We start from the raw sequence: 21,271 nt of genomic DNA on the forward strand, positions 1-21,271 counted from the left end.
TGTTTTGTTTTGATTTTGGATTGGGACTCGGGATTTCATTAATATAAGGAATTTTAAATGAGAAAGTCTTACTACCAATTGTAGATAATGGTGATGAAGAAGAAGAATGTCAAGAATTGTGATGTCCTTCTGTATTTTTCCAAGAATGTGAAAGCACCAAGGCAAGGTGGCAACATTACTTGATGGGATCAGTTTCACATATAGACTTTATTGGTTATTGACATCCCATTTAGTGATAGAACTATTAGTCTCTATAATGAGCTTTAGTCATATGAGGTTTTTAGAATCCACCATGTCAGCAAGAATGCAGAAAATCTCAGAAATGGGATGACTTTTCATTAATAGAAGACATCCAGTAATAATGTCCTCTGTTTATAAGCTTCTCTATAAAGCATGGAATCATAGAATGTTAAAGTGGGAGAGTCTTTAAAGACCACCAAATATAGTCACCTCATTTTACAGGTGGGGAAGCTGAGGATCAGAAGAGAAAAATCTTCTGAGATGTTATTTGTGTTACAAATACTCAATTGGCTCTAGAGATAGAATGAATAAGAACATTTAATTGACAGGAAAGTTCATGTTTTATGTAATATTAAAACATCTCTTTGACTAATATCTGCAGATCAAAAGCATCATCACATGTTCCATGTCTCTTCCAGATGCAGCCTTGAGGCTGACAAACTCAACCAGTGAATGTGCCGGTCGTGTTGAAGTTTATCATAATGGACGGTGGGGGACAGTTTGTGATGACAACTGGGGCTTACAGGATGCTCAGGTGGTCTGCCGACAGCTGGGATGTGGAATGGCTACTTTGGCTCCAGGGAATGCCTACTTTGGTCCAGGTTCTGGACCCATCACCCTGGATGATGTGCAGTGCAGAGGAAGTGAATCAAATCTCTGGCAGTGTCAAAATAATGGCTGGTTCTCTCATAACTGTGGTCATAATGAAGATGCTGGTGTCATCTGCTCAGGTATTTAATGATTTCTTAATCATCTCAGGAACACATGCTTCATTTATGCATTCTTTCACTCAACAGATATTTATTAAGAATCTATTATGTACAAAACCTTGTAGTAGGTGGTATGGGGGAGACAGAAAGCACAGAATAATCCCTGCTCTCATAGAGATTATGATCTAATAGGAGAGATAAAACATAAACACAAATAATTAATGTGCAAAGTAGAATATAAAAGTCCTACAATTAAGGTGAAAAGTATTATGGAAGTTAAGAGGAATTAATTACTTCCGGATTTTTTTCCCCCAGGGGCAGGGTCCATCTGGGAAATCTTAATAAAAGAGATTGCTTTTTACCTGTTTTTTGAGAGATAGATTCAAAAAAGAAAAGTTGGAGATTTTAGTCAGTGGTTCTGCTGAAACCTAGGTTTTAGGAACATAAATAAAATTAAACAGGTAAATTGGATCCAGAACATGATAGATATAGATTGCCAAATGAAAGTGTTTTGGAATTTATTTGATAAACAATTAGAGAGCCCTTGGAGGTCTGTTTGTTTTTGGAGGGGTAGAGGAGATTAAATGCTGGGAATGTGTGACAAAATGAGATCTATGCTTTCATGAGATTAATCCAACTTTGGTACATGCTAGATAGATCAGAGTGGAGAGAAAACCACAGACAGAGACCAATTAGAGGTGATGAAGTGATTATTGTAAATGTGCAGAGGACAGCTAATGAAGGTTTGCTTCTCTTCAAAGAAGAGAAGATGATTTTTTGGAATCATAAGAAGTGTTTTTTGGAGAAACTCACAAGTTAATGCTAAATTAGCTGCAGGAAAATGAAAAAGTTTCAGTCAGTCCAGCAGCTGATTTTGTTTTATCCCAGATGCTAGATAACCAACTTGATGGAATTTCTTCCTTTCTGCCCCTCCTCATCTCCAGTCCCAATTTTATCTCACCCTTACTTTTGCATGAATGGATTAATTGATTTGTAGAGATTTAGCTCTAAGAGAGAATTTCAGTTTCCTTCTTCCAGATAAAGGAGACTCAAGAACTACCAAATCAGGTGGACTGCTGGAACAAGAGTTTCATTAGCTAATTACTCCTGATCATGTTCTTTCATCTCTCCTTAGGGTACCTGATGAATGTACCAGGGAAGGGGAAGGAGAAATTGTAAAATATAGCTCCTTCCTTTCTAAATAGTTTCACAAGGCTTTGTAGTCCTTCATGTGCAATGCTTAGCTTTCTGTTCCCTAAGCCAGATTCCCTCCTCAAATTCATATTTTTTTTTTAATGCCCTTACTTTCTGTCTTAGTAACAACATTAAGACAGATGGAGAAGGGCTGGGGTAATGGGGTTAAGTGACTCATTCAGGGTCCCACAGTTAAGAAATGTCTACGGCCAGATTTGAACCCAGGTCCTTCCAACTCCAGGCCTGGCACTCTATCCACTCTGCCACCTCACTGCCCCTGCCAAGATCCCTTTGAAGTGCATTCCCTAGCACCTCATTAAGTATTCTGGTTGAGGTTTCATCAGTACATATCTAGACCTTAGTTACCCAATCTGTAAAACAATGAGATAGACTAGATAATCTCCAAAGTCTCTAGCTGGTACATCTAAGTTATTAAACAATCTAAACACAATTTTTCTTTTTCTTTTCTTTTTTTAATCTTGTGTTTACAGGGTGGACAACTTTTATTCATTTCACAGTTTAACCAACTATTTTCTTTTAAAACCCTTATCTTATGTCTTAGAATTGATACTATCAGTTCTAAGGCAGAAGGGTGGTAAGGGCTAGGTAATTGGGTTTGTCACTTGCTCAGAATTTCATAAACTATGATGTATCTGAGGTCAGATTTGAACCCAAGATTTCTTTTCTCCAGGTCTGGCTCTCTAGTCACCCTTAATCAATTATTTGAAAATATATCCATTTCTAATCCTGGTCCTCTGCTTCCCCTATCCCTGAGTTTAATTTTTTTTCTTTTAAGGAAAATTATATTGCATTTACTGGATCTTTCTCACTCTACACTTTGATGAGACTCAGTCTTGTTTTCATAGACTCTTTGGCAGCTGCCCATCTACCCACTGGGTGATTTAATTAGAAAAGGTCAAGCTCGAGCCTGATTATTTTCTAAATCTCTAGTATCAACAATTAAGGAATATCATACTTACTGATTGCTTCTAGGTTGTTTCTTGGGTATTCTACAGCAAAACTAACCTACTTTTAAAAATCTAAATCCACAGGTCCTTATACAACTCCTGACTACTTTACAAGCACACCAGTAATATGTAAGTGGAGTCTCCCTGACTTTCCAGAAGGGGAATTTGACTGTTTTTGCTGGCTTTCTGCTTTACATATTTCTCCCCCTTGTGAGATGTGATATTGTCAAAACCAATGCCAATGAAAATAATCAATGCACAATTTCTCCAAAGCACTTAGCACAATGCCTGGTACATTGTAAGTATTTTAACAATGTTAGCTATTATCATCATTATTACTTATTATGCCAAAATAGACATGCATGATGCCCTTTAAAGGTTGTAAGTAAGAACAGCTAACTCACCTGAGGAGTCAGACTCTCAGACCTAGAAAGATCAGCTAATCCAGATATTCTTTACCATTTTTTGTGTCATAAGTAATTTGGTGAAGGCTATGGATCCCTTCTCAGAATACTATTCTTAAATGTCTAAAATATGTTGTATTATAGAGGACACTGATTATATCAAAATGCAGTTAGCAATATATATTTAAAACTCTCACCTTCCATCTTGGAATCAGTTCTGTGTTAGTTCCAAGGCTGAAGATTGATGAGGGCTAGGCAATGAGGGGCTAAGTGACTTGTTCAGGCTGACATAGCTAGGAAGTAAATATATTGGACTAGATTTGAACCTAGGTCCTTCAGTCTCTGGGCCTGGCTCTCAATACACTGAGCTGCACTCTCAAAATATATATTTATATATAGTCATACATATAAATATATAAATAAATATAAAACAAGCATGAAACATATTTTATTATTTATAAATATTTTATTTACTATTTACATAGTAATTGTTATTAATATTAAAATAATTAAAATTAAAATAGTAAATATCTTATTTATTATTTATATAAATAATAAAATATATTTTAAGAAACAAGTTTGTAGATCCCAGCGGAGAACTCCTAAGTAATAACTCAGTCTTCCAACCCCTGAAGGGATTCGCCCTCTTCTCTAACCCCCAACCCCAGTAACAACAATATGTTTTGATATATCAGTGGAACCTGATTTCATCAGTGTTTATTTCTTCCAATGATCCAGTTAATGCCCTTCCACAATCTAGTAGCTAAGCCTGTTAATGGAGATTGCCAACCCATTAGGAATGAGTCTCTCCAAACTTAGCAAGGTTTGTCCTTGGATAAAAGTCCCAGTTGAAAAAACAGAACATTAAGTGTCACACTTAAATACATAACAAGTTTAACAAGGTTTGAAAATTTAGCTGAAATAACTAAACTTCTAACTTTCAACTATTAGCAATTAATCAACATTCGTGGTCTATGTGCCATTGCTAGCACATGATGCAAGGTAACAAAGGATAGGAACCATTTTTGTTATATGAATATTTGTTAAATGAACAAATAAAATCAGACCTTTCTGCTCTCTTTTCTCAATTAAAAATGCTTCCATAGATATCTTAAAATTTCATGGAATTTTTATAGGGCCATTTCCCCTGCAAATTTCATTTGGCAATTTGACAGTTTCAACAGCACTTTCCTTTGTGTGGTGGCTTACTTCACATTCTAACCACACGTAAGCCAAGTATAACATATATACAGATAGGATAAATGTTTTCCTGTTAACTGGGGCCAATGGATGAGAATATGGTCTATATTTCTGGGCAAATTGTTCTCAGAATGTAGTTAGATTATATGGTCAATTTCCCCTTATCTAACTGTCCACTTCTTACTCAGACTCAGTGTAGTCTTACTTTGGTTTTACTATCTATTTCCTTCTTAAGATCTGCCAGTTTCTCCTTTAGGAATTTGGATGCTATGCCACTTGGTGCATACATATTGAGCACTATTATTTCCTCATTGTATATACTGCCTTTTATCAGGATGTAATTACTTTCCCTGTCTTTTTTAATCCCATCTATTTTTACTTTGGCTTTTTCAGAAATCATGATTGCCACTCCTGCCTTCTTTTTCTCATTTGAAGCCCAAAAGATTTTGCTCAAGCCCTTTAACTTAAACTTGTGTATGTCCACCCGCCTCATATGTGTTTCTTGTAGACAACATATGGTAGGATTTTGGTTTCTAATCCACTCTGCTATTTGCTTCTGTTTTATGGGTGAGTTCATCCTATTCACATTCAGAGTTAAAATTATCAGTTGTGTATTCCCCAACATTTTGATATTCTCTCCTATTCTACCCCTTCTTCCTACATTATTTCCTTTTTAAACCAGTGGTTTGCTTTGAGCCAGTAATGCTTGTCCCCTCCCTTGATTTACTTCTCTTTCTACCCCCTCCCTTATTATTCCCCCTGTTCTTCTCCCTTTCCTTTTTTGACCTCCCCACTCCCCTTAGTTTATCCCTTCTGACTTTCTCAGTAGGGTTGGATAGAGTTTTATATCCCAATGGATATAGCTACTCTTCCCTCTCAGGGTTAATTCCACTGAGAGTAAGGTTTAAATATTACCTCTTAATGCTCTCTTCCTCTTCTTCTTAGTATTCATCCCTTCCCCTTCCCATGCCCTCTTTGTGTGTAATAGAATATTCTATTTTTCTTATTCATTCAAGTTTCTCTTGGTGTCCTCTACTATTTACCCCTCTCTTTCCCACCCCCCATACCATCTTAGACCATTTAGTATTCCTACCTCTCCCTATTAATAAGTCTAATTACTATAATAGTGAATAGAGTTCACTACAGAGAATTACACATAACATTTCTCCACATAGGAATACAAATAATTAGATCTTATTGAAGCCCTTAAAGAGGCAAATTTAAAAATAAGAGTTTCCTTTCTTTCCCCTCTGTTTCTTATTTACCTTTTCATGCTTCTCTTGATTTTTGTGGTTGGATATCAAACTTTCCATTTAGTCCTGGTCTTTTCTATGCAAATACTTGGAAATCTTCTATCTTGTTGAATGTCCAAACTTTCCCCTGGAAGTATATAGTCAGTTTTGATGGGTAGTTGATCCTTGGTTGTAGACCCAGTTCTCTTGCCTTTCTGAATATCATATTCCAAGCCTTGCAATCTTTTAGTGTGGAGGCTGCCAGATCCTGTGTGATCCTGATTGGTACTCCTTGATATCTGAATTGTCTCTTTCTGGCTTCTTGTAAAATTTTTTTCTTTTACTTGGAAGCTCTTGAATTTGGCTATTATATTCCTGGGGGTTGTCTTTTCAGGGTCTAGTGTAGAGGGTGATCTATGGATCCTTTCAATGTCTATATTGCCCTCTTCTTCAGGGCAGTTTTGCTGAATAATTTCTTTTAGTATGGAGTCCAAATTCCTATTAATTTCTGCTTTTTCAGGAAGACCAATGATTCTCAAATTGTCTCTTCTAGACCTGTTTTCTTGATCTGTCAATTTCTCATTGAGATATTTCATGTTTCCTTCTATTTTATCAGTCTTTTGACTTTGTTTTATTTGTTCTTACTGTCTTGAGAGATCATTGGCTTCTACTTGCCCAATTCTTGTCTTTAGAGACTGGTTTTCTGCTATAATCTTTTGATTTTCCTTTTCGATTTCGTCTATCTTGTTTTCCAGCTATTTGATTTTGGTCTCCAATTTGCTTGTCAATTCTTTTGATTTGGGGGCCTCTTTTTCAAATTTCCCAATTCTAGCCTTTAGAGACTGGTTTTCCTTTTCAATCTGGTCATTTCTGGTCTTTGATTTACTTGCCTCACTTTCCAATTGTGAAATTCTGCCTTTTAAACTGTTATTTTCTTGACAGTTCTATTCTATCTTTCTCATAATCTCAGATTTGAACTCTTCAATACCTTGTGACCCATTTTCATTTTTGGGGGGAAGGTTTGGATATGGTTACTTGTCTGTTCTCCTCTGCTGTTTGCTCTGTTGTCTGGATTTTTTCTGTGTAGAAGTTGTTGAGTGTTAAAGGTTTTTTCTTGATCTTTCTCTTCTGGGGTTCCTTTGTCTGGCTTGCCATTGTTAGCCCTGCACTCTCTCAGCTTTATCCTCATGCCCAGCGTCTGTCTGTACTCTTTAGGCTCCTGAGGTCTCAGGTTTAGTTGTTCTCAGGGTCAAGCCTCCTGGTGGTCCCCTTGCTTGTTCCTCTGTCCGAAGCTCCTTTAACAGTCTCAGGGCACTGCTTCCACAGTCATACACCCCTCTGCACTGGGTTCCCACTCAAGGTCTGTGCCTGTGCTCAGGGTCCACGTCTGCAGCTGCAACCTCACCTGTGCTCAGGGTCTGTGTTCACAGTCCACCGTTCTTTAGCCTCTTCAGGTCTTAAGTCTTGCTGCTCTCAGGAGCAGGCCCTGGTGACCCCAGGTAGCTGCCAATGACTTAATGGGTGTCCCAAACTTGCTTTAACTCTTTTGCGCTGGCTTTGGTCCTGTAGGTGATGTGGGGGGAGGGGGTTGCTCAGCTCACATTTTAGTGAGAGCTGTTCCACCCCTTTATAGCATGGAAATGCCCCAATACCATGTACCTTTGATGCTGTGCCCTGTTGTGGGGTCCCTTCGTTCATCTCGATTTGTTTTTATGTCTTCTTTGAAGAGTCCTATATGTGTGGGTTAGGAGAGGTCAAGCAGCTGCTTTTTACTCTTTCACCATCTTAACCTGGAAAACTCCTGTAGTCTTCCTTTGGACTGTGGTTTGCATCTTGGTTTTTGGACCAACACAAGGCTTTAAACATTAAGGGGATGACAGCATCCCAAGCATTCTTTCTGAATTCAACAAAATGTCAGATTTTGAGTGACATGAGTAGACCTATCTTCTTCCTCAGATCACTTGAGACTGTCTTTCAAATAAATGACTAACTACCAACCCTGGAGCAGAAAACCCTTTTTTTCATAATGAATTGCTGTGAATCTTTGTAATTTATAACACTTTTATCTCATTCTAGAACCCAGCAAGCAATAAGTAACTGGTTATTATGATCTAAAATCAGAAATAAAATTTGGTTTTGTTTTCCCTGCCTGTCAGACTTAAAACTCTGCAGTCTGAAGCAATTTCTTGGAATTTTCCAGAAGCCTCTCAATAAGTTAAATAAAACAGACTTCTTATGGCAAAATGGCATTAGGCTTGTAAAGAGGTCTCTATACCAGACAGTCATCAGTCAACCAACAAATATTTATTAAACAACTACTTTGTGCCAGACTGAGGATACAAAGAATGAAAAATCCCTACTTGTAGGCAGCTTACATTCTAATGGGAAAGGACAGCAAAAAAACACATTAGAAACACAAATTAATTTTTTTTAATTCTAAGATCTGATAGTCTGGAACCAAAAAGAGAATTGGGAGAGATGCCATGGGATGTTTTAGGAGACAAACCTATAAAGCAAATAAAATATTAGCAATTCCTGTAGTGGGGGCCCAAGCTGAAAAGCATAGACAGTGGAAGGAGAAGGTGCTTTAGCTGGGTAGCAGGGTAGAAGAGAAGGGTGAATGGGCCATGAGGTGGGGTCAAAGAGAGGAAAGTGATGCCAACCTTCAAAAAGAAATAACCAAGTTATAAAGAGGTGAATTAGATTAAAAAATAACAACACAAAGTTATTTGAGAGGCAGGGCAGTACTAGCAATTGAGGGTAATCTGGAATGACTTCATATTGGAGTTTTTAATAAATCTAATGACTAAAGACAATGCTGAATGATTTTAAATGAATAACAGACACAGTTCATTCCTGGCCTATAATTGACAAATTCAGCTAAATCTACCAGAACCTTGCATTCATTTGGCCTAGCCTGTGAGAATAGAGTCACCTCCCTGCCACAATATGACATTGAGGGAGAATAATATTTATGGAATAAAAAAATAATAAATTTAACTTTACATTAATTTTAAGATTTACAAAGTATTTTTATATTTGATCTTTATCAGATAGGCAATATTACATAATATCAGAGTTGGCATAAAAACTAATAGTAACAACAATAATAATGACTAATATTTGTATAACACTTTAAGGTGTGCATGTTTTAAAAATGTATCTTGACCACCACAGTCCTGAGATGTAGGTGCTATAATTATTATATATGTGTATACATGTATGCAATATAATGGATAGAAGACTGACCTTGAAGTCAAGAAGAACTGGGTCCAAATTCTGCCTCTGAAGAATACTATTTTGAAAAATCTAAAAAAATGTTATCTGAAAAATCATTTAAGCTATGAGTGCCTCTAGCAAATTCTCTAAAATTAGAAAGTACAGACCAGAGGTTAATCTGTATTAATGGAAAGGGTTTCTATGTTGTATATCCCTATGCTTATGAAATTGAATGAATGAAAGAATTGAAGAAAAAGAGAAAGGCAGAGGAGAGAAAGAGAAAAAGAGAAAAACAAAAAGAAAGAAAAAGAAATCATTTTGCTTTTGCTATGATCCATTATTCCATCTCTTCTCTAGCACTTTAATCAGTGGTTGCAGAAAAATAATCTATCTCCTTCATGCCTGAGATTTTCCTTATCAAATCACAGTCTGATACTGAAAAGCAGATTAATTTGAATCTTCCTGTGACAGAGACATTCCTCTTTGCTTTGTGTATGATAATATTAAGAATAGTGACTTCTTAGTTTTAGAAAAGGGAATTCTGGGGGACAAAAGGTGATTTGTTGATCACCTACTTTCCATGATCTTTATTTCCTAAATGATTTGATACATGCCAAAAACAATGCCAATAACATGAAAAAATGCCTGATTTCTCTAGTTAGTCCCAAAAGGCATGAGAATTTGATTTTATTTAATTATGATTTTTCTCATCCATAATATCACTTGTTCTTGCAATAACTGCATAAGACATTTAGGGCAAGGATTATAATCTCTCCTTTATAGATCAAGAAAGTGATGCCTGAATTTCTGTTTTGTTTCTACAGCACAATCTTGTGGAGAATTCCTTTCCCAGGCCTCAGGGAGTTTTTCCAGCCCAAATTATCCTGGGTACTATCCCAACGATGCCAACTGTGTCTGGGATATTGAAGTCTCAAACAACAACCTTGTGACCATAGTATTTGAAGATGTGCAGTGAGTAAAGGACTTCTTTATAAAGTATAAGACAATCCAGCCAAAACACTGACTTTAAAAATGGACAAAATCAGGTCCAAAAGCACTTATATAGTATGTCCTAATTACAAGAAACTTTTGTAAGTGTATATCTCATTTGATACTTAGAATAATCCTATGTCACACACAAGGAGGTATTATCTCCCTTATCAGAATTGGAACTTGAGTTTTCTGCTGCAATTCCAAAGTGCTTTCAACTTGGGCACAGTATCTCTCATCAAAAGAATTCTAAGTTATTTGCCCCCCCCCCATTACTCCCTTCCACCCTGCCTTGTTATTTTAAGGTAGAGCTGTAATTGTTATAATATAGTCATCATTCCTACATTTAGCCTATAAGTGTGGGACACAACTGTTCTCATATAGTGCCTCTAGCATTTCATCATGGTTTCTCCTTCTTTACGGAATTGTCTTATCTTCCCTCTCCCCACTTAGATGGGCATGGGGGGGGGGTGATCAGAGACAGGGCCAGCTCTGGTTTGTTTCTACCTGCAGTGATATTGCTTGCCCTCTGCCTTCATCTTTCCTTTCCTTTACCTAAGTGTACAATGAGAAGGGAGAGACTGTCTTCTGTGCCACTAAAATGAATTTGCTCCCAATGCAGACTTGGTTTATTCTAGCATCACTTGACAGGCTGTAATCTGGAGACACAGTAAGCCATGTGTACATTAGGACTAAGGAGGGAATGTTTTTCTCTGGTACCAGAAAAATTAGCTTCAAGTCAATTTGGTTCAAGGAAATATGGGGTGTTTTCTCATTATTGTTAGATTTATTATATATAGGAGGATTTCAGGGAAAGCAACTCTCTAGTCTATGTGACCAAATTGTAATTATGTTTCAACACTAAATTTAAAATTATTACTTTGTATTATCCAGAACACAAATTTTCATTTAAGAGAGATAGCAACTTAAATCTTTAGAACCTATCAATGAAAGTTTTTTAGAGAAATTAGAGAGCAAAATGGTAAGGGGCATATAATTTGAGATGGGAAAAAAGGGAGGCTAGAGAATGGAACATTTCTAGAGAAGGGTGAGCTAGGTTAAGTAATAGAAGTCCGGTAAGGACACCCAGACAACAAGATACAACATAAGAAGACTAAGGAGAAGGGAAAAATCGGATATGTGGACAGCAGGAGATCTGATCTCCCACATCGAAGCTGGATTAGTGCTAACACATCCTTTGTCTTTGTCTCTTCAGGCTGGAAGGAGGCTGTAATTATGATTATATTCAGGTCTATGATGGACCTTACCAGACATCCCCATTAATTGCACGAGTTTGTGATGGAGGAAGAGGTTCCTTTACATCTACATCCAACTTCATGTCCATTCGATTCATCACAGATAGGAGTGTCACAAGAAAAGGATTCTGGGCTCGGTACTATTCCACACCATCCAATGATAGCACTTGTAAGTTTCATCTCCAGCAAGGAGATTGGCTAATCGAGAGCCAGTTAAGATTTTTGTGTTGCCTCTGCCACTTTCTGATTGTAAGTTTGAAAGAACTTCTAGCCCTGTCCTGTCACTGAGTTCTCAATCAATGAATTTGTTAAGGTGTAATAGAAGGTGAGGGAGCTGAAATGAATGCCATTAATCAAGTGGTAGACTTTTTATGGAATCTGAATATAATTTCTTTGTCTTTCCCCCCCTAATGTCTGAAGTATTGGATGGGAAGTGGGGATGAAGGAGTTAAAACAAAACCATTTTAGTTCTAATTCTCAGTCCTAGGATTTTATTCATTTAGAACTCACATAATCTAGGCTCCTCATCTTAAAGAGGAGAAATCAAGGACCAGAGAAGAAAAACATCTTAAACAGTTAGGTAATAGTAGTAGATTCGAAGTCCCTTTATTGCCAGTCTGGAACTATTTCTAACACACAGAAAAAATATTTCTTTAGTACCATGTTCCCAATAACCCAATTATGTGGATATTTCTTCCATTGGTTCAGATCTCATTCCTTCCATGCTTTATTATTCAGTGTAATTAACAAAAAATGTTGTGCTCGTTCATAAATTCTCTCCCTCTTCATCCTCACATACTGAAAGCCTGTAGGAATCACCATTATGGTTTATCCTTGTGGTTTATATGGTCTAACATTCTGTTTTCAATGGTGACTAGGGAAGGTTTTTTTTAAACCCTTACTTTCTTGGAATTGATAACTAAGTATCAGTTTCAAGGCAGAAAAGCAGTAAGAGCTAGGCAATGGGAGTTAAATGACTTTCTTAGGGTCACACAAATAGGATGTGTCTGAGACAAGATTTAGATCAGGACTGGCTCTCTATCCACTGAGCCACCTCAAAAGGGAGTTTTTGTAAAGGTCATGGCTGTCTTCCATGATGTCAAAACTGATTTGAGTTCTTGCTCACATTTGCCTATATTCCTTAATAACCCATTACAAACCTTGACACAGTACTATTTTCAGTAGAGCCAAATTCGGTAGAAGTTCATCTTTCCTGAAACAACAAGGTCCCATTGTAGATATCCAAGAGTAGCATAATAGTGAGTTTCTGGGATAGGTAGGGAATTGTACTTTTCTTTTCAATGCTGAAATATTTTGTTCTATAGCTATTCCCTTTCAGAAGTAGGTTTATTAATATCCCATCTCCCACCAGGATATTAGGAGAATTTTATTGATTGGATCATGAAAAATGTCTTGAGTATCATGTCTATGGAGTTTCATGGCCCTGGGTCATATCTTCGGACAGCTGACCCAATTGGAGTTTTAGAGATGTACACCAGAGGGTGGTGTTGTGGTGTGGGGTTGTGTTCATATTACTGAGCCTCTCTATCTTTTTCCTCTTTCAGAGATCCCATGAGTGTCATTACTTTTTTTATTTTTACATAGGTTCTTGTCCATTACAGTTTTGCAGCAATAAATTTTGGTTACTTTGAAGAGCTGCCTATGCCTTGTGGGTTCTTCATCTTCCATGCAATGAAATCCTTTTAACAAATATTGAGAGTCTCATTGTTTTCATCACTTCTTTGAGAAGAAAATTTCCATTGTCTGTTTCTATGTATCCAAAGACAATAATAGGGATTTTATCTTTCGTTTCTTATCAGCTCTAGTATGCTTACCAGAAGAAATGAGAGCCACCATCAGTAAAAGGTATCTCCAGTCTCTGGGCTACAATTCCTTGAATTTTGGCTTGTATAATTCATCCTGTCAGCCCACGGAAAACTCAAGCTATTTCATATTTGTTATACCATATAATGGCTGTGGGACAATAAAATCTGTAAGTCTTTAGTTTGCTTTTTGATGTACAATTAGAAAGTGCTTTTTATAAGACAAAATCATTATTTTTAAAATTCTGAGACTCAGTCTCCTTTTCTGGTTGGCCAAACATGCCATTAGCACATTTAGTGGATTCCTTGTTGATTGACTTTGGCAAAGTATGTTTAAGTTTTCATGTATAGTCTATCATTTGATCCTTACAATGGCTTTGGAGGTTAGTGCTATTATTGTCCCCATTTTTCAGATGAGGAAATTGAGTCTGAGAGAAGTGACTTGCCCAAGGTTACATAGTTCATAAATATCTGAATCAGGATTTAAACTCAGTATTCCTCTTAGTCTCGTGCTATGCGAGCTAACATGGAATTTTGATATTTCACTCTGATGTGGAACATCAGAACTCATCAAGTTACTTTCACATACTTTTTCTTATTTGATTTGCACAATATCTTTATTGAGGTATGTTCTGTATATATTGTTATTCCCATTTTACAGATGAAGAAATGAAGGTTCAAATAGAAACAGTGGTCATATAGAGCTAGTGGATTGATTGGGACTTTAAACTAAGTCATTCTGACTCCAAGTCTTGGGCTTTTTTCTAATACGTCTGCATTTTTCTCTCCATCTGCATTTTTAACTGTCACAAGAGATACTCTCCTTTTCACATATCCCCATAATAAAAATATCTATGTTCAGGAAGTATTCCAATAACATTAGTTCTGAATTGTAATATAATAGGTATAGAGATGAAGTACTAAATGAGATCTAAGAAGTCATTTAGTCCAACCACCTCATTTTTACAGATAAAGAAACTGAGGCCCAGAATGGTAAAAACATCTAGTACAGCAATAAAATGGAGTTCCAAGGAGAGAATTTTTGAGACACAAGGCAAGAAAAAAACCTTCTTCTCTGGGCCTCAGTTTTTATTTCTGTAAAAAAGATGGATCCTCTTGGATCACTGCCTTGTCATGGTGGAGGGGCTTATATAGCTCAAAAAAACTAGGAGGTAGGTTGTGTTGGGTTACCCAAGATGGACAGGTCATAGTAGAGAGTTCTAACAAAAGGGGGATCTACTGGAGAAGGAAATTGCCAGCCATTCCAGTGTTTTTGTCATGAAAAGCACACGGACAGTATTAAAATATAAAAAAGATAGGACATCAGAAGATGAGCCCCTCAGATTGGAAGGAGTCTAACACATTAGATAGTGGAGGAGTGCTGTGGTCCATGGGGTCATGAAGAATCAGACACGACTAAATGACTGAACAGCAATACAAAAAGATGGTAGAACTAGATTGCCTGTAACAGCTCTAAACCAAAAATACCATGCATATTTGAGGTATTGAAGCTCATCTGGTATCTTACTTTGGAACCCAGGCTCCTACAGAATAAAGTATTTAAATAGGACATTAATTCCAGTACAGTGGATTTGGAGCCAGAGGACAGAGGTTCAGAATCCCATCTCTGCCATTTCCTATCTGCATGACCTTTAACTTTATTGAAACTCTCAAGCTCTCAGTTCCCTCATCTGTAAAATTAAGAAGTTGGATTAGACGATCTCTAAAATCCTTTCTAAAACTAAATCTATGATCCTATGTGAATGAGCCCAGGTCTCAGAAAGCCAAGAGCTATGAGAAGAATGGTCCCTCCATTCTTTTAATCTCATCGAGCAAGAGATAGGAGGTTGTCTATGATGAAGAGTCTTGTATTAAAATTTAAAAATTTTACTTTGAAAAGTAAAATTAACTTATATTTGGGCCACTATGATAAAATAATATCATATCAATACAAGAATTATCATAACAATAATAATTATTAAAGTATTGTAATATTATTCATTGAAATTACTCATAGAATTTTGGAGTAGGAACAGAACCAGAAAGTATCCCTGCTCTTAAATACTTTGTATTCTACTAAGAAGAGAAAACAGATCCCTTTACCTGTCTGTTCAGGTGTCTGACCCTCAGGGAGCACAGGACAATGAGATATACACTCACAAATAATGGTACATTATTTCACAGTAGTCTAAGTTGGTTGAAGAGTGAGGACAAAGTCTTGTTAGTCAAGCTGACCAGCTTGTTAGAAGCACACAACTTTGTTGTGATTTGGAGTGAGTTTCATAAACATGTCATGACGTTTTTTGAATAAAACCCGCTTGGGTAGTGGGAAGAACACAAGACCTGGAAACAGAAAACTTGGCCCTTCCACTAGCTAGCTTTGAGACCTTGAACAAATCACTTCTCTCTGAGTCTTGGTTTCTTTATCTGTAAAATGAGGACAATCATTTGCTTCCATCTCACAGGATTGCTATGAATAAAAACTGTAAACTTTTTTTTGTTAACAAATACACAGTGATTATTATTTTTGGTGTAACTTTTGTTGTGTTAATATCCTTCTAATTACTTCTCCTATCGTTTCCCCACATATAGATAAACAATGATACTATCAACTACAGCAATTTCCTCGCATCAACTCAACCTATTGGACAAAATGGGGTAATCACAAGACATAAAAATCTACACTTCCGTATCAGCTGCAAAATGCTCAGAAACACCTGGGTGGAAACTATGTTTATTACTAATGAGACTGCTGAGATCAAAGAGATCCAATATGGCAATTTCCACGTGGAAATGTCCTTTTACCTATCCTCTTCTTTCTTCCCGCCTATGAATAGTACACCGTATATTGTGCAGTTAGACCAGAATTTGTACCTTCAAGCAGAAATCCAGCACTACGATTCCAACCTGGCATTGTTTGTGGACACCTGCATAGCATCACCAAATGCACATGATTTTAAGACTCTGACTTATGACTTAATCAGGAATGGGTAAGGCCTTTCTCTGCTGCTGCTTCTGCCCACATTAAACTTCTCTTTAGAATACAAATTTAGTTACTTGAAACGTGCAAGGCATGGATTTTCTGGATAACTAGAACTGATAAACCACAAAGCCCTTATAATAACATATATACCTTAGGCTGGTTAGTTGGCTTAAAAAAAACTACTTCAAGCATCTAATAGTTTATTTGATTCTCATAACAATCTCTCTGAATAGACTTCATATAAATAGAAGAGGAAATTCAGAGAAATTTAGTAAGTTTTCTTTCTAAATCATGTAGCAAGTGAAAACAGACTTCAGTACTAGAACTCATGGTTCCCATCCAAGCTTTGTTGCTGAAGCTGTTTTTCAAATATATTTTATTATTATATTATAATATTCTATTTTTGTTATAGAAAAATTAATATAGTATTCATTATTAACTATTTCCCTTTCCTGTTTAATAAGTAGAAGTTAGAAATAGTTGAACCTTTCTTGAATGATAGAGATCCTATGCCCCAAGGTTATATTTATGAACATAAAATTTATACTTACTAGATGAAGAATATTAGGATTAATGTGTGAGTCCAGGTCAACCTAAAGGAGGTGATTTTTATTCCTGAAATTAGAGTTGATATGGTATAGAATGACTATTAGACAAAGAAGTCATAAATCCTGAGTTCAGGGTTCTAGCTATATGATCATAGCAAATAATTTAACTTCTCTGAGCTTCAGTTTTTTTTTTACCTATCAAATGAAGAGGTTGGATTATGTGATTTCTAAAACCCTTGACAACATGAATGAAATTTTTGCTTCTTCTCCTTGGCTATCCCGTTGCTCATTAATCTTTCCCTCTGGGGAATGCAGGGTGCCCAGCTTCCAGAATTATCTTGTATTCATTCCCTTCAGATAGGTACTATTAGTCATTCCTTGACTCTTTGCCTCTGCTCATGCAATTCCTTAAATCTAGAATGCCCTCTTCCTCAGTTTTGGTTACTGAAATTCAATCCATCTTTTAAGATCCAACTCCAGTCCCAACTTTCCACAAAGATTTCCTTGATCTCTCCTTCCTCTGATCTCTTATAGCTTTTAATATTTTTCTTATGTGCTAGTCATATTCTACTTTGCTTTATGTTTACGAGTGTACATACCACACACACATCCTCTTACTTATGAAAGACAACAAAGTTTAGTGAAAAGAATTTTGGACTTGGAGAAAGGAGATTTGCTTTCAAATCCTAGCTCCAACCCTTTCTATGTGACCATTAACAAGTCAATTGGCTATTATCAGCTTCAATTTCTTCATCTGAGACTTGGAGATAGCCTTATGAGGATATTATGAGAAGAGCACTTTATGCACCTCAATAGGCTATATAGACGAATTATTTTTATTATTATTATTGTTTCTCTAGAAAAATGCATTCTGATTTTCAACAAGTAATTTATCCACAAATTTTCAGATATGTCTATATAATATATATGATATATAATTATGGAATATATAAATGCATATAAAAATACACATGGATGCAACTACATATCTCTACTTAACTATCTATAATAATCTGGAAAGAGGCATCAATGATGCTATTGTAGGAACAATATTGTCTTTGGAATCAGGAGACATGAGTTCAAATCCCATAAATCACTCCACCTCTCCAGGACTCCAATTCCTCATCTATAAACTGAGGGAATTAAACAAGAGCCCTAACACTTCTTTCAACTGTAAACCTCTAAGTTCTGTTTCCTACTTGACATACTGCTTCTTAAGTCACTGTTGACATTTTCACTTACCAGAAATTTCTTGAACAAAGAGAACCAATGGACCTTGTCTAATCCCAACTTGAAAATAAATCCATTCTCCCCTGAGGTCACAAAAAGGGTCACATGCTACTGAGTGGGTGATAAGAACTGGGTCACTATGTTCTAGGGACAATAGGGCAATATTTTATTCTGATGTTAGAATCTGTTGGTGAAAGCCCTCAGTTGAATTTTCTCTGCTTTCAGGTGTGTGAAAGATAACACCTATGTGACATACTACTCACCAGTCCCAAGACAAGCTCGTTTTGGATTCAGATCCTTTGCCTTCCTGGAAAAATTCCCTTCTGTTTACCTAAAGTGTAAATTGGTGGTGTGTCAGGCATACGATTATTCTTCACGATGCTACAGAGGTTGTATAACGAGATCCAAAAGAGACACAAGTTCCTATCAGGAGAAAGTGGATGTTGTTATGGGACCATTCCAGCTTCAGAAAAAAGAAGACAAAAATTGAAATCTGGTAAACTCAAAAACTTATCGATGTCAGATCATTCTAGCAGCTAAGTTGATTAGGCTGGTCCAGTGAGACATTTAGTTAATGACTAGAATGGCAATTCTAATATGACTGGATTTAATTTTTTCTCATTAAACTAAATGTGTAAAAACATCATGCATTCATAAAAAATGTACCCTGTGCCAAAAGACTTCTTAGAACACAAGTGATCCTATGTCTAACTTAAATGTAGAAATCTGGGAATAGAAATGAGAATTCTACAAACATTCACTGATAGAATACTAAGTTCAGGTCATACATTAGGCAAAGGGGTGTTATGTGGCAATAATCAAAAATAACATGACAACTTTTTTAGGTCATAGATCCCACTTTACATATCATGTATCAGTGACGTGCTGGTAAATGTTCAAAAAACAACTCTTCAGAACACACTTTTAAGTTTAATTATCCATCACTTTCTTAAGTCTAGACAATCAACAAAACACATGAAATCCCTATTTTGTAGCATTTGTCAATTTCCAATGTAACTGCTCATACACAAAATTTTAATATCAGTTCTTGTGTGGCAGTCAAGCACATCCCTGTGTGCAATGGTTGTCTCAGGAAAGATAGCTTGATTCGAATGGTACCAAGCTTGGAATTTCCTTAGATAAAAATGGGCCTTTATGTTAAACCTTTTGTCCAAGTGTAGTGTATTTGGTAGAGTGGAGTGAGAAAGAAGAAAGTTGCACTTTTGTGATATAGAGGAAAGTCCACAGAACTGGGGTTCAGAAGGCTGATTTCAGGTCTCAGTTTTCCCAGTGTTAAAGAAATCTCGTTACCTCTCTGGGTCTGCTATCTCATCTGAAAAATGGGAGCTATATAAGTTGTACCACCTACCTCATAGTTTTATTGTAAAGAAAGCTTTATAAACTTAAATCATTCAGTCAAGAAAGGTTTATTAAGTCCCTGCTGTGTGCCATGCTCTTTGCTAGGCACTAGAAATACAAAGATAAAAATGGTACGGTGTCTGTTCTCAAGAGGAGATATAGGCACAAACCTATATAAAGGCACATACACATTTAAACTATTAAGGCATATATGTATATATATATGTGTGTATGAATATATTATGTATGAAGACATGCATAAATATGTATGCATATGCTATATATAACATATGTTCAATATACGTGTATAGTAATAATAGGTAATATTTACATAGTGTCTATTATGTACTTTGAGGAAAGTACTTTATAAATATGATCTCATTTGATGTTTATATCAACCCTGGGAGGCAGATGCTATTATTCACCCTATTTTAGAATTGAGGAAACTGAGGCAAGAGTCAATAATGTTCTTAGAGTTCAAACAAAAAGCAAATATCATAAAATATCTTTTAAAATTAATTGGATGACATTTTAATATATACATATAATCAGCTAGTTCTTTCTCATATGCACTTCATAAAAAGCATCCTCAAAAGCCCTTCTCTGGCTCTTTTTCAACTTCTGGAACATACTCTGGTCATCAGTATCAAATAATAACAAAAATCAATCATGTTTTCTCTCATTTTCTCAGATCAAGATGGCTGGACCAAGTAAATCCCAGGAGGGTTCTAACCTCTCATCTCTGATGCTTTCTTCTGTAGTGTTTGCTGTTTTTGTATTGAAGAAAAAGAAGTATCTCTTATGGAAAGATCTCTTTTCCATAGGATATGAAGATGTGTCTTTCTCCCTCTTTGGTACAATCCCTTAAGACATTCAGTCCAAGAATAGTCACACTCAGGAAATCATCATAAAGAATATGTCTTGTGAATTGAGCTGATTCAGTTCACATGGGCATAATTGAGTTGGGGATGGGGGGACACGGGTTGTGAGTTTTCCATGTTGTTCAGTAGACTAGATTTATTAGAAATATTAAGCAGTTTAAAAATGTTTTTTTCCAAAGTTAAGCAGCTGCCAGTGTAAAGAAATTCTGTATATAATTTGATTTGAAAAGCTCAATTAGAAGTTTCTGCTACATAGCAATCCTAAAGTTTGAGTCTACATTTGAAAAAATATATATTAAAAATGGAAAAGTAATGTGGACCCCCCCAATACAAATCATGATCCTATTTTGAGAGATTAAGGACTGAATAAAATATCTTTGTTAAAGCAAATATTGGTATTGGTCTTTTTCTGAAAGAGCACGTTGAACACTGTGATGACCGTCAATGGTTATAAGAGAGATTCTTTCCCATTAGTATGGTGAGGAGGAAATCTGTGGTGTGGTGGATAATAAATCAAAAGACCTTGGTTTTAGTCTCTGCCACTCTACTCTGCCACTATCTTGTTGTATAACCTGGGGAAAGTCCCACAACTACTCTCTGAGAGAGTTTCCTAATCTCTAAAATGTGGACCACGCCAGCGTTTGCTAAAGTCAACTAAAATTTTCTAAGTGCCTACTATGTCACTGTGCTAAGTGCTAAAGATACAAAAAAGACAAAACCAAAACAAAACACAATAACAATACCAAACCCCAGTCCCTGATCTCCACACTCTCAAGGAGTTCACAGTCTAATGGAGACAAGTTGCAAACAATTTTGTACAAATAAGAGATGTACTAAAGATCATTCTAGAAGTTATTATTATTATATATATTAACATAAAGAATCGAGAGAGAGAGCTTGCAGGAGAAGGTGGGATTTTAATTAAGATTTGAAGGAAGTCAGGAGAAAGAGATTCGGAGTAGGAGAAAATTCTAGGCATGGGGGATGATCACTGATAACGCTCTGAATTGGGGGTATCATGTTCCAAGTGTTAG

The 21,271-nt window shown here is 36.3% G+C and overlaps 1 protein-coding gene across 1 annotated transcript in view; it reads left to right on the forward strand.

Annotated features, from left to right (window-relative positions):
• DMBT1 (deleted in malignant brain tumors 1) overlaps window positions 1–20,111 on the forward strand; it is a 69,153-nt gene extending 49,042 nt beyond the window's left edge. The window contains exons 7-14 of the mRNA XM_044660196.1: window positions 3,197–3,234; window positions 7,678–7,687; window positions 9,992–10,139; window positions 11,374–11,582; window positions 13,234–13,406; window positions 15,829–16,226; window positions 18,223–18,493; window positions 20,048–20,111. Coding sequence (XP_044516131.1) covers window positions 3,197–3,234; window positions 7,678–7,687; window positions 9,992–10,139; window positions 11,374–11,582; window positions 13,234–13,406; window positions 15,829–16,226; window positions 18,223–18,487 — 1,241 coding nt within the window. The 3' untranslated portion in view covers window positions 18,488–18,493; window positions 20,048–20,111. The remainder of the gene's footprint in view (window positions 1–3,196; window positions 3,235–7,677; window positions 7,688–9,991; window positions 10,140–11,373; window positions 11,583–13,233; window positions 13,407–15,828; window positions 16,227–18,222; window positions 18,494–20,047) is intronic.
• Window positions 20,112–21,271: the final 1,160 nt, after the last annotated feature.

Source organism: Gracilinanus agilis, chromosome 2, assembly GCF_016433145.1.
Source record: "Gracilinanus agilis isolate LMUSP501 chromosome 2, AgileGrace, whole genome shotgun sequence".
Classification (NCBI taxonomy): Eukaryota; Metazoa; Chordata; class Mammalia; order Didelphimorphia; family Didelphidae; genus Gracilinanus; species Gracilinanus agilis.